General features: G+C 32.6%; 1 protein-coding gene across 1 annotated transcript in view; it reads right to left on the reverse strand.

The window, feature by feature from the left end:
* Nucleotides 1-418: 418 nt before the first annotated feature.
* LOC148623532 (solute carrier organic anion transporter family member 4A1-like) overlaps nt 419-14,242 on the reverse strand; it is a 35,910-nt gene continuing 22,086 nt past the window's right edge. Inside the window, exons 6-14 of the mRNA XM_088565400.1 lie at nt 14,079-14,184; nt 10,129-10,250; nt 8,772-8,866; nt 6,595-6,733; nt 5,494-5,692; nt 4,977-5,112; nt 3,386-3,573; nt 3,112-3,176; nt 419-2,727 (exon numbers count right to left, since the gene is read on the reverse strand). Of these exons, the coding sequence (XP_088421526.1) occupies nt 2,498-2,727; nt 3,112-3,176; nt 3,386-3,573; nt 4,977-5,112; nt 5,494-5,692; nt 6,595-6,733; nt 8,772-8,866; nt 10,129-10,250; nt 14,079-14,184 (1,280 nt within the window). The 3' untranslated portion in view covers nt 419-2,497. The remainder of the gene's footprint in view (nt 2,728-3,111; nt 3,177-3,385; nt 3,574-4,976; nt 5,113-5,493; nt 5,693-6,594; nt 6,734-8,771; nt 8,867-10,128; nt 10,251-14,078; nt 14,185-14,242) is intronic.

Genomic DNA, 14,242 nt, shown 5'->3' on the forward strand with positions numbered 1-14,242 from the left:
GACTTTTTCATGAGCAACTCGGCGGGTGTTTCTAGAAAGGCACCAAACGCTTACCCTACCGGGGCTCCTGGTCCATGCTCCCAGTTTTTAGTGGAGTCCTAGTTGATCATATTCTTTCGTTACTTTGTATGTATGATTTTAGTTACTTTATGTTCTTTGTTGTGTATGTCTGTTTTCCATGTCTGGTCTTTGTCCCTCGATTACATTCTTTTGATCACTGCTATAACCTTGGTTCCCTTGATTACTCTTTAATAAGATATGAAGCGGTTATGGTAGCTATATGCTTAGAATTAAGCCATCCGTCATACAGGAAGCCTGTATGAATGTATTAATGTTTTGTTAACAAGTAAGTGTTTTCCTTATTGAACTTAAAAGTAATAAGATCTTACAGAAACATCAGTCATATCAGAACTAAGCGTTTAACAAATACGTATTTTATAGGAAAACACACTAAATTCATGTACATGATAATCTGATTAACATACATTAACTACACATTGTAAAATGTACCAAAAAATAATTTCATTGTGTTGAAGGCTGTTGACTGAACTTTTACAACCTTTGGTATCGGCTAAATAGAGGCTCTAGAGAGCCTGAATCGCTAACCTGGTCAAAAATAGTCTATATAGCTTTCTACAGCTGAACTCTTGATCTTACCGTACTATTGTCACAAGAATCATTTAATCAATACAGACCATTTAAGTTAATTGACATTTTTTTCTCTTCAAGGGCAATAACCCAAAAATTGAGCAACAGATCTTTATGAAAATATCGGCATAGGTTGGCCTCAACATGCTGATCAATTTTCCATCTGGAAAATTAAGCTAAACCCTTTGGTTTTCAAGTAATTCAACAAATCGTTAATTTTTAGTAGTGATGGCCACGTTTTCGACGGATGTAAAATTGTTAAGGGTATCCTAACAAACATTCATGCAATGTTTGGTTACAATCCATCCCACAAGTTGTCCAAGAGGAGATTTAAAAAAAAACATTTCAGGACCCATAACTCTTCCATTTGTCAACAGATCTTTCTGAAAATTTCGGCATACATGTACAAGCAGGTAATCCCATCATGCTGAACAATTGTTAATTCCTGCCAGATATTAGCTATAATCAACTGTTTTGAGTTATTTGCATAATTCTACAATTTGACCCCTATGGTCTATTTTTAGTAACGGCGGCCAGAATTTTCGCAAGATCAAAAATCCCCACACATAGATTGTTAAACATGTTCTACATAACATTCATGCAAAGTTTTGTTTCAATCTATCCTGTAGTTTCTGAGAAGATTTTCAAAGTTGGAAATGTAAAATTCGGAAAAATAACCATTCCAGGACCCATAACTGATTCATTCGTCAATGGATCTTGCTGACAATTTCGGCATAAATCCATCATATCATGCTGAATAGTTTAACCACCTACCAGATTTAGCTAAATCTTTTTTTGAGTTATTTGCATAATGCTACAATGTGACCCCTATGATGTATTTTTTAGTAACGGCGGCCATGTTTATTGCAAGATCAGGAATCCCCAAACACAGATTGTTAAACATGTTCTACATAATATTCATGCAAAGTTTTGTTTCAATCCATCCAGTCGTTTTAGAGGAGATTTTCTAAGTGGGAAATGTGAAATTCGGAAAAAAAATTCATTTCAGGACCCATCACTCATTTTCTTTCTGAAAAAATTTCGGCATAGGTCCATCCCATCATGCTGAACAAGTTTGTCTTACCAGATTTTAGCCAAACCCAACTGTTTTTGAGTTATTTGCATAATTCTACAATTTGACCCCATTGGTCTGTTTTAGTAACAGGCCATGTTTTTTTGTCATATCAAAAATCCCCACACAAGGATTGTTAAAAAATACCCTAAGTAACATTCATGCAAAGTTTGGTTACAATCTATAGAGTAATTTAAGAGAATAAGATGTTTGAAAAAGTTTACGGACGACGACGACGACGGACACATAGTGATGGCAATAGCTGACCTGGCCTTTCAGCCAGATGAGCTAAAAAAACTATTTAAGATATCACACAACTTTTCCCATATCATTTTCTTATTAAAACGCGTCATTTTAAAAATATTTTACCTACCAACTCTCCAATCGACAATTACAAAAGACTACTTACAAAAACTAATATAAATTGCCGTTTTAACCATTCCAATTATATGTATTTACAAAAATGTTTTGAAGCTTTTTTTCATACAAATTTCATGGAAGTTTATAGTCTCATCCGTTGTACAAAATGTGTTGCTCAAACGTCTTTAAAGGTAATGATTTAAGAAAAGATTGTTTGGATCAACTTTCTATGGAACGAAATGAAAAAAATATTTCGAAAGAGGATTTAAATGTCAACATTTGGCCCTTATCTTCATCGTCAAATACAAATAAGGAATTTTCAATTATAAATTTTACATGATGAACAAAAATTACCAAACAAAGTAAAATAATAAAAATACAAATGTAATGATATGTATGCATGATTTAAGGATTGAACTATGTGAGATCAAATGACTTATTGTAATCACAACACTGAAATATACTAGCGAGAAAATAAAATATGGACGATACTAGCGACACGACAAGCCACCAAACCATGACACCCAGCGCCATAGATTCATGACTATATAACAAACAATTTCCCTTGTTTCCACATGATCCTTCCAAAAATATTAAACAAGCGTTGTCTATTGCCCAGCCTACCAGAAACGGTCCCGGTATTGTACCTGAAAAATTACCAAAAAAATTATTGTCTTTATTATTTACTTATTATTATTTGATTTTTAAATTACTGCTTAGTTTGGTGCATTCAAAACAAATTTTATAAAAGACTTATCTGTACAAACGATTTCTGTTACGGTAAAAAGGTAACAGTATATCTGCATTGTACTTTATGCAACAGAGATGTCATACCAGAGACTGAAGGCAATGTGGTGACAATTTACGGTTATTAGAACACAATTTTTCCCCATACAAACAGTCGTCGGAATAACGTTGGATTTATCTTTATATGTATAATGTAAAAATAAGGAATTTACACTGTATTCTTTCTAAATTCACTTGATGTCTGAAATAACATAAATTTAATCTCAGTTGATCATTTTACTCACCCAATAATCGTATAAAAACCCACTGAACGCCAAGAGCAAATGGCCGTTGTTCATCCGGTACAACTCTAGTTTTAAGAAAAACGGAATATTGTTGGTTAGGTATAAAACTTTAGCAAGTAATTTTAATATTTTTTAACGCATTCATAAAAAAATTAGAAAGTAAATTAGTGTTATGAAAATGCAGTATCCATAATTTCAATGATTTTTTTATATGCTTGCCCAGTATTTGACTTTAAAAAATAAAGAATAATAATTAATCAAACAGAAAGGTTACCTCATCACAGCCATTGAGTTTGGAGTCACAGAAGTTAAAACTAAAATCATTGCTAGGAACATAAAAGGTGCCAGTATGACAAGCTTGTCACATCCATCATCACAACGACCCATTGTTGCTGTGGCAGTAGAACTATAAACTGAAATGTTTAGAGCGTCAGCTACACAACTGCAGTTACTATAAGATACCTATAAAATACAATTAGTATCATTTTGTATTATTGATATATTTAAAAGTTTGCAATACAGTAGTAAATACATAAAAGAAAAAACTTAGAAAACAGATTTAACTTTTACAAGAGTGGATATAATACCTTAACTAAACCATAAAACATTCTGGTTCATATTTAGATATAATATTTGTTTGTTTCATACTCTATTACTATGGTTTGATGACTACACTATAAAACATGACAAGAAAGTGTTCATATAATTCACTAATCGCATAAAATACTTATACCAATCTACAAAGAAGATACAAAACATTTAAAAGTTATACAGTAAAATAATGGAAATAAAATAAAACAACATTGAAAGTGAGATATTAGAGTTTCAGTATGGTTACATTTTCGATTTTCCATTTATCAGTCATCCCCAGAGTTGTTCGTGCATTTCGACGTCTACATATTTCATGTGATGTCACCAAATGTTGCTTAACATATAGAGTCAACTGAAATACAATTATTCATTAAATCCATATCGTATTTGTTTCCTACTTTCACCTTCCGGTCATGTTTTGGATGTTAACTCAATGTTGAATTATCCCACTCCTGAATCTCCAGTATTATTTATTTATTTATTTATTTATTTTTGGACCATATCATATTTTAGCAGACATATGAAAATACGTCAATGATATACAGCTACATTTAGCTGTAAAGAAGGTCTAAACTGAATCTAACAATTGACTCTGAAAAGCTAAATCTAATTTAATGATTACTCAACTGTCTATGATATATATGTGACTAATAACTAATTAACACTGAAGAAGATCACAAAGATCTGAATATCTGATTAATAATTGACAAATTATAGACAAAGTTATAAAATTTATGCACTCATCATCCTTTAATCACGGAAAAATAAACCCAAGACAAAGGCTAATGAGTAATTTAACCTAGTTTCACAACAATGTGCATCAAAACGTGTATCGAATAATTTCATCAGTAACAGTTTCGTTACGACTATGTTATGCAAACTGTTTCACTTGTTACCCTCCCTTCAATGTCTTGCATACAAACAACCTGTTTAAGTATCAGTTATACGTGACTTTCAATTCGTCCTTTAACATGCTGAATGGAAATTATTTCTTTGGTGTTGAGGTTAGGCATGTTTTAATATATGTATACGTTACACAAAAATCTTACTTCCACAGAAAAGTAAGATTTTTTTTATATCATTCAGACAAGTCTGACTACTGGTGTGTCCACCAGCAGTTGCATTGACTAAAACATAAACATGTGTATTTATAAAATCGGGTCATAAGTCAGGTAAGCCGGTACGTTGTGTCCAAGTAAAAATCACAAATAAAATATCACTCGTAAGTGAAAATATTTTGTACGATTGCAGATTTATAGTTTTGGAGACCCTACCTGTCCATTCTGTGTTTTGCAACCTGCATGGCAAGGTGAATAATATACAGTATTATCTCCTCCACACACTAAAGACATTGCTTCATATTTACATGTACACGACGTTTGACATGTATCTAGGAAACCGCCTGATGTACTGAAATATCAATTATTTTATGTCAAAAGTACGTAATCAAGATGAACGAATGAAGCTTTGGATCTTTGGAACAGAATTCTTCATTTCCTATTTTTCGTTATGTTGTTGTTCTTGTTCAATTAAATTTTGCAACACATAACCTCGGCATTCAACATTTGACAGGGAACGACATTACCTGAACCAGTAACATATTGACGTTTTTCAAAGTATGTAACAAGGGCGTGTGTAGAATGTTTTTTTTTTTTTTTTTTTTTTTTTTTTTTCTTTATCGCAGTAATCCTCCTACGAATAAATTGTAGACAAAAGATGAAATGTAAAAACCTATTGCATCTAGAGAACTGTCAGGTTGCCAGAAGTTTTTACTATATACTATACTCTTACTCAATATTGTTTGTGTACGGCATCTCTAAACCTCTCAATCTTGTTTCTGGGCAACCTGCTAAAAAACATATTCCCAGAACACCAGAAAGTAATGTTGTTACCGCACATAGATGGAGCATACCTCGAACCTCTAGTTTGAACATTCTTATTATCAAACCACCCAAAAACATTCCTACTGACCCGATTAAGATCAGACCGCCTGAAAAGTAAAACAAGCTAATGGACAAAAATGTACATGAAAAATGAGTTATATTCAATCACCATCAGCACTTGGTATTATACAATCTACACCTCTTCATACGAAACTGCCAAGTCATTATCTCCAACTCGCATGTGATTTTATTTCCCAGATATCTTATGTCATTATTTAATATAATTTTCATATTACTCTTACGATTCAAGTAAGTACGGTATATTATTTTTATGTCAGAGTCAAATTTTGTTCTGTCTAATTTTTGTTTTTATTTTGATTCGTCCTTTATTTATATTTTTTTCAAAAGTTACTTTGTGCTTGATTGGTTGAAAGTTACTGCATTGTTTTAACAAACGCTTTCGCGGTTAGAATGCTGATTCTGTTATATTAGAACAATTTATTTGAAATTAAATGTGACAAATTGAATGGCAGAACGAGGAGTAACTGAAAAGAGAAATACAAGCATATTAAAGGGGTGGATATGATGCTTCGAGATTTGATTTAAAAAAAAACATTTAGGCATATTGTATAATACCAATAACGATTTAACATAATCATCGGCTATTACTCCATGTTTCACCTCTCAAAAACGAATGATATGTCATGAACGTCATGAATTAAATATTTTACGCCTCGTTGTGAGTCACTCGACAAACCAGACAACAAAGAGCACAATCATGTTTTATGTTTAATTCATTTTTTTTAGATATTTCTCGAAACTATAAATATGCAAGCAAACGACGACATGCCATTTAACAACCACATGCTTTTTCGAGTCGTATAAATATATATATTATGGTTGTATCCAAAATACAGAAGAATCTAAAAACAACATATTTTTCCCTGAAAATAGAAATGAATTTATTAAATTGAGTAATAACTTACAACATATTTTAACGATATTTTACCTATTAAGTATCCAGCAATATCAAAATTCAAATTATATTGTTCCATTAAAAATTTAAAAGAAAATGCTCCCACTCCAGATATAATCAATGTGTTCGAACTCCCAGCAAAAGTTAACATCATAAAGGTTCTGTTTTTGAACTGAAAAGAAAACGACAGAAATTCTGAAAACTGAACGAAGTTTAGACAATATGTAAGTCAAAGTATCCTTGAAGAGTAACTTTTAAAAGTGTGCATAATGAATTTTAAACATTAGTATAAGATATGTATTCAATTTCCCTTTCAATACTTAACGAAAAGGGATAATAATATAGGGTAATAAATTGGTTCCCATACTGGCCCCGTATTATGTCGAATGATAGTCAAGCTACTGGGTCAAGCGGAGAAGAAGCAGGTTTAATATGGAATTAAAAGACCAATACAGCCAGGTTCAATATGTTTTTTTTTTTACTTCCTGGGACTTTTGCTTCCGTTAGTAGACTACGAAATTTTTACTGTTTTGATTTTTTTCTCTACTGGAGAACTAACACTGCGGGCTAAAATACTGACTGTAATGTCCATGCACAGTCAAAATATAACAGAAGCAAACATTTTGTCTACTTAAACGCTCATTTTGTTTGACGTAGTCATATTTTTACCATATCAACACTTAAAATGTCCATTTAAAACACAATTTGTCGAACTCAACACAATAACGCGTTGTAGTAGATAATCTTAAAACATCAAAGCAAATGTAGTGTTGAGTAGGACACAAAATGTCTATTAAAGCGTTTTGTTGCGATGAGATTGACACATTTTGTCTACCTCAATGCCAAAAGTGTTGACGTAGGTAGTTTTGTCTAATTCAACCAAAAAAGCGTTGACACAGACATTTTTTAACAAACTCAACAAAACAAAAACTGTTGACATAGCCAAAAAATCTCGACCAAAACATTCTTTTATATATAGATTGACAAAAATGACTAATGCCACACTTTCTACCGTTGTCGTAGGCAAAATGTTTTTTTCAGCATCTGTTCACCTACATGTAATATTTTACATGTAATAGATCTACAACCTTCCAAAATATAATAAAAGATATAAAATCGACGACCAGACCATGACAAAAATAACGTTTTTATCGAAGAAAGGTCACCAGAGAGGAGCCATTCTACAAAAATTCAATCAAGAGTTAAGTGTAAAAACTAAAATCAAAACACATCGCATTGAAGTATCTCTAGAAAAAGATAACAGTAATGTACATAAAGAAGCACGATACTACCGCAACAAGTTAAACTCTATTTATTTGGGGCAAGTGTTGACACAATTTTTTAAACAATTTAGCATAGCATAACAGTCATAACAACTTGGTTAGACACAATGTAGCTAAATTAAAGGAGGATAAAGTCCGGCTTTAAGGGTGCTAATTAAAGATCTTTGCTTTCGACCCAAGTTATTTAAAAAAAAACGTACGAGATAAATTTGATAGAAGAATGGAATGCCGGCAGTAATTTTCGGACCTAAAAAAAGGTTGATTCTTTTTTAGATGTGACCCCCTTTGGGCCGTTTTGTACTAAAATAAAAGTAGGAGATATCTGAAATCTGATTTAAAAATGCAGGCAAGAATTTCACAAGAAATCCAATAAAAAAATCAAAATCGGATCAAAAACTAGAGGCTCTAAAAAGCCTGAATCGCTCAACTGGTTTGATAAGCAACATTCTACTTTTGTAAATATGACCATGTTATTTCTTCGAAAACGAAACGATGTGTTATTTCTTTTTTAAAGAATTAACAAATTTTACTTAAGTTATCATAAATAAAGAACGACAACGACGATCGACGACAAAAAAAATGTTTGCTGTCGTTTAAAAACTTTGACTTTTCATGTGTATCAAAGGTCAAGTAAATAAAATAGAAGCTTTGCGAAAAAATGCATTTAATCACAGAAAAAATGTGATTATTCCTAAAATTATTCGTTCAATAATAAATAAATTATTTTTTCGTCATACAGTGGTCCGAGTGAGTTTCATTAATATCATAGCAAATTGACAACTTGTCTTACATCTTATTGAGTTTCTATAGTAAAATAAGTGGCTTATATAATAGTTTCGTTATTTTAATCGGAGTTAATATCATAATGGATATGTCATAAATATTAAATATTAAAATATTCTTAATGAGATAATCAAATCAAACTACCAAATCTATGGCATTGGCAAGGAACAGTTTCAATAGTTGAATGGCTGTCGTCTGTTCTTCAATGTCGGGTTTTTGTACTCTGTACTTTTCAGTGCCTAAAAAGAATTCATATGTTTTTTCTATTTTTTTTAACATTTATAAAATTGTTTGCGTTGCATTTTGCGGTGTTAAGATTAAATAATTGGAAGGTTTTTTTTGTTTTATTTTACTTATTTATTTTTTTATTTTGGGGGGATTTTGATGACGCAGTGATATATTTTTGGTCAATATTAGTAAAGACACGTCCATTGAAATTAATTTTCGGGAAAACTTTGAATTATAAAAAGAGACTTATTTTGATTGTAACGGAATTGTACGATTATAAATGAAACAAATAAAGTATAAGCAATTTATATTACGCTCATATTCAATAAAGTTTAGATAAAAAGACGTTTTGACTGTTGAGTTTCATAATAATCAATAAACTTCGATAAACAGACATTTTGACTGTGAGCTTCATTAAATTTTGCATCGAAAATTGATCACTCATGATATAGCAGACAACTATAATTTGGACAATACTTACCGACATCCCTATATACCCCAAACTTGTGGTGATCCACGGGGTACTATGTTCAATCAAATACATATGGAAACAATTAAAATGTGTGATGCAAGAATATTACCATATTATACTACTTGTGAAATGACGGGTGTCGCTGCCAGAACAGTACATGATTACCCTTCCGGAGCACCTGATGTCACTCCCATTTGTTTGCAAGTACATATGGCTAGTGCTTTATTTATTTATTTATTTATTTATTTATAGTGCGACGTATTGTTTCCTTTATCTTCAGTTTTAATGTGTAATGTTTTTATTTGGATCGCTACATTGTGTATGTAGATTGTCTCTGTGTGATGTGATCACGTTTAGAACATGTTTTGGGATTTTGACTTAATTTAATCGTCCATCTCCTGACGCTTAGGTATTTTTTCCAATAAATAACAGTGAATGAAAATGAAATGTTGGCTAAGAGAGCGAAAATGGGTGACATTCAAATAGCCATTAAGATGTATTATAGGGCTATAAAGACAGGCAACATATTAAATTACTGAAGTGGGAAGACGGTATTCGAGTGTAACAAAATATATATTTTTGCCTATCATCTTACCGATAAAAAAAATAAATCAATCCAAGAAACAATATTTTCAATGCATTCATAGGTTTGACTCTGAAAAAGGGGATATGTTGACCAAAACATTTATGAATTTGTTAATACCCTACACCAGCATTATTTCATAGAATTAAAATTCGCCAGCTGTTTAGATGTTTGTTTGTGTTTTTTTCTTTTCTCTCATTGACACTAGTGAAACTTACCCGGGAGGAATTTAGGATATCCATATATAGGTACAGCAATGAGAATAAAACCTATGACACTGATCGAGAATCCTATCCACCAAGCTCCGATCCATCTCACATCCGTTGCATCAAAACCAAGGCTTAAATTAAAAAAAAGATATAGTACTAGCTTTAAATCAAAATATGTATCAATTGAACCAAAAAAATAATGGAAAAATAAAGTTGAAAAAGATAGCACTTTCCGTATATCCGTTACACCCTTTAATTTGTGCATTATAAAGCTAGAATATCGTTGCTTCTAGCAGATAGTTCGACTGTCTTTGTGGATATAAACCACTAAAATCTTTCGTAACACAGTGTAAGCCATTTGCACGATATGTGTGACGCTGACCATCAGCTGACTGTTCCGATACTTGGTTGAATTTTCGTTTCCGTGTTAACATATATACTCAATACTGTTAGACTCGCTTTGCACTCATATGTGGTATGTATAATACATGACGGACGGAGGGGTTTCTTAACGCCCTTGGCTATCATTTGAGGTCTCTCATGGACAATGTAAAGCATCGAAGTGTTCATACAGTCCCGGACACAGTCATACTCGTGAATGTGGGTCATGGTGTATTCGGGGAAATTCGTTGTCATGTGACCACGTTCATTCATTAAATTCATTAAATCATTATCACATGATTTGATGTCGATCCGTGTGAACCTAGTGATCCAATTTGTGATTTGTACGCTATATATTGTACAGCCTACAGCATTTGCTGCTTCTTTGACCCAGCAAAATACTTCATGGGATAAAATCAACACTTTCCAGTACATGTAAGACAGATAGGTAAGTCAACTTATTGGTGTACGCCAATCATCCCAAGGCCGATAATAAAATCGATCTCTATTCTAAAATTTTGTAGGGTCGTAGGTAGGGCTTTTTTCTTTTTCTTTATTTTTTTAATTAGTATAAGTGATAGTGACACCAAACTTAGAATACAATGGAAACCAAATATGCCAAGACTAAATATGTAATAAACTTCGTACACGGCCTAATCCCTCTTGGGATTTGGCGCTCGAGATATTTTTTTGTTTTGACGGAGGTGGTCAAAACAAAAAAATCTCAAGTGCCGAATCCCAAAAGGGATTATTCACGACCACGAGCATATTCACGGCATGTGTGTTTACAATCGACTCTAAATATAAACAACATGTATTTCTAACTCTTTTTTTTACATCTAGGAGAGAAAAAACATCCCTGGCTTTATTTTCTTCTTTTTTTCTGAAAGACAAGCGGCAGACTTTTTTTTCAAGTTCAAAAATAAAAACTTTTAGGGAGAGGGTCTGTAGGATGATCGGAAACATTGTAATAAGAAACTATACAAAAAAGGAAGAACTTAACGTTTTTTATTAATTTCGTGTGGATGTAAAACATGGAGTTTTTTTATCCTAAATCCCTCCCTCTTCACTCTCTGTAGATCGCTCCAGATCGTGTTTTGCTCCACGATCAAGATTTGCATTTTGTTGAAATCGTCGAGGCTGCGGTTTGGTGATCTGAAGTTGACTCACTGGGAGTAAAGCCTTTTTGTTAGGTCGCTCCTGTGCTTGTGAAAAGGCTGTTTAGATTCACCAACATATTGAAGGCCATAGATGGGACAGTGAAGAAAATATATTACATTAGCACTCTGCAGTGCACCTTACAAAATAAAATATTTTGTAGCGTTTCCCCGTGACCGTGCTGGTGAATAATGACGAGTGGTGCATTTGTTGCAGCATTTACACTTTTTGTCACCACAGGAGCGACTCTCGCCTGGAGTCAAGTTGGGCTTAGATATATCAGCCCTCAAAAACAAGCTGTTTATGCTGCATCGTCATGACTCGACAATCCGATACCCATTAATTTCGCTGGTTGGCAGATTCCTTTAGACTTTATATATATATTTTTGACAGTTCTAACATCAGTGAGAATGTTTAGACCCTTCTATAAGTTTACATTATCTTCCCGGTATCAATTTGATCGGATGGAGGAGTGTAGCGAACTGATGTGACATCTATGGCAACACCGCCTGCACAAAGTCCAGCGCCCTTATATATATATATATATATATATATATATATATATATATATATATATATATATATATATATATATATATATATATATATATATATATACAATAATAGTGTCACCGCAAAAAAAAATCGTATACTAGTATTGATTAGGTGCTGACATTGGCGTCATCGTCGGCGGCGTCCGTGTCGTCGTCGTCCATATTCACTTTGTTTTCGTGCGATGACTTTATAGTTATGGTTGATCAATTGTTAGGAAATTTTGATATGCTTTTACGACTTACTAAACGAATGCTCCTATTTAATTTTAAATTAATGGCCCCTACAATTTTAAAACTGGGGCTATCCATGTAACTGACAGATACCACACTGTTGGTTTCTGTTAATCATAAAAATGAGACTTCAGACTTTTACCAAACTAATCTACATAAAGTGAAATGGTCAATCTTTAACATGACATAGCAAGTTCATCACATCCATGCAAGTACACCTTCAAGGAAGAAGCATTGTATTATGCACATGTATGTTACTTGTCTTATAGTTAAGGAAAGCCAAAGTGGAATTTGTTCCCCATTTATTGATATCAGTAGATAGTGAGTAACATATGTTAATTGATATTTATCAACAGGTGCACAATTCAATTATTGATATCAATAAATAGAGGAGCTTTCTATACAATGCAAACACGTTCAAGACAAAACGTAAGTTCAAATTTGCTCTTCGGGCAACACCAGTCTGCGTCCATACTTGCAGAAGTATAAAAAGATCTTAGATTGAAATAAAAGAAATAACAATTCACCGGAATATACTCCAGACAATCACAATTTCTGATTTAAGGCACTTTCTAATACCAATAATCCACGACACGACAGAAAATTATCACTTGTCAAGTCAACAGTCTGGTAACGCTTCATCGCAATGACATTAGTGTGTTTGATCGTTTATGTCCTTACTCTGAAATGATGTACCTGGCAAAAAGGGGACATATTGACAGACGTGTCTTTTCTGAAGTTCAAAACTCTTTTAATATATCAGTCGACATAAATATATACAATACACTTGTCAAAAAAAATTCAAATTAAAATCTAAACTAGGATATATCCTGAGTCCATATATTCCTCAGAGCTGAACCTACTATTGAAAATTGACACGACTTTGGGTGTATTGTTCATTATGTATATACTCTGATCACGATTATATTTCTATTTATATTATGTTGATAATTGAGCTGTCTATGTAAATTGTATTTAAAACAAAACATTTTACTTTAAGGAATTACGTGTAGCTATCCATCAATATTATCTTGCCGTGAACAAATAAAACACCGCAATGGGTTACCACACTTCTAAAAAACAGCTTCGATGATAGCCAGGAGAAAGATATTAACAAATTATGTATAATATTATGGAATGCTTTTAATGCTTTTATGAAGTTCTTTGAGGTTAATTGATTAAGAATATATTTATCATCTATGTTAGAAAAATAATAGTCGCTTAAGGCGAATACATAATGTTCGAATACAGCTTAAAATCATGAATTTGTTGAGGGAGAACAGAACTTCTTTAGTGTCATAGTTTAATTTCTTCTTTCGTCTTCCCAGGACTTGACTTTTTTAGCAACTCGGGACGCACAACGTGCCGGTTCACCTGGTTCATGCTCACAGCTTTTAGTGGAGTCCGAGTTGCTCATTTACTTTTGTATGTATTATTTATTTTATGTTCTTTGTCGTGTACCTCGTTTTTTACATATGGTAAAATAGTGTACCGTGTGCATATATCTTGTAACATAAAGGAACCCTTTATACATATTATAAAATAATGTACAGTACCGCGTTTATACATATTGTAAAATAATGTAGCTTGTGAGCAAATTCAACATGAGGGAATTATTAATTAGTTGCTTCTTACCTGTCTTGATTAACTCGATCAAAATCAACAAAGTAATTTTGAGAAAATTGTCCACCGAGGAAAAATCCAGCAGCAACGCCAATAGCTGTAGCGGCGTATGTCAACCCTACGAACAAAAAAAAACTTTAAAGTCACAATAGAGCAGCTAATAAAACACAAATCAT

Source organism: Perna viridis, chromosome 2 (assembly GCF_037379345.1).
Source record: "Perna viridis isolate PV_CMFRI_1.1 ecotype Kerala chromosome 2, ASM3737934v1, whole genome shotgun sequence".
Lineage (NCBI taxonomy): Eukaryota > Metazoa > Mollusca > Bivalvia > Mytilida > Mytilidae > Perna > Perna viridis.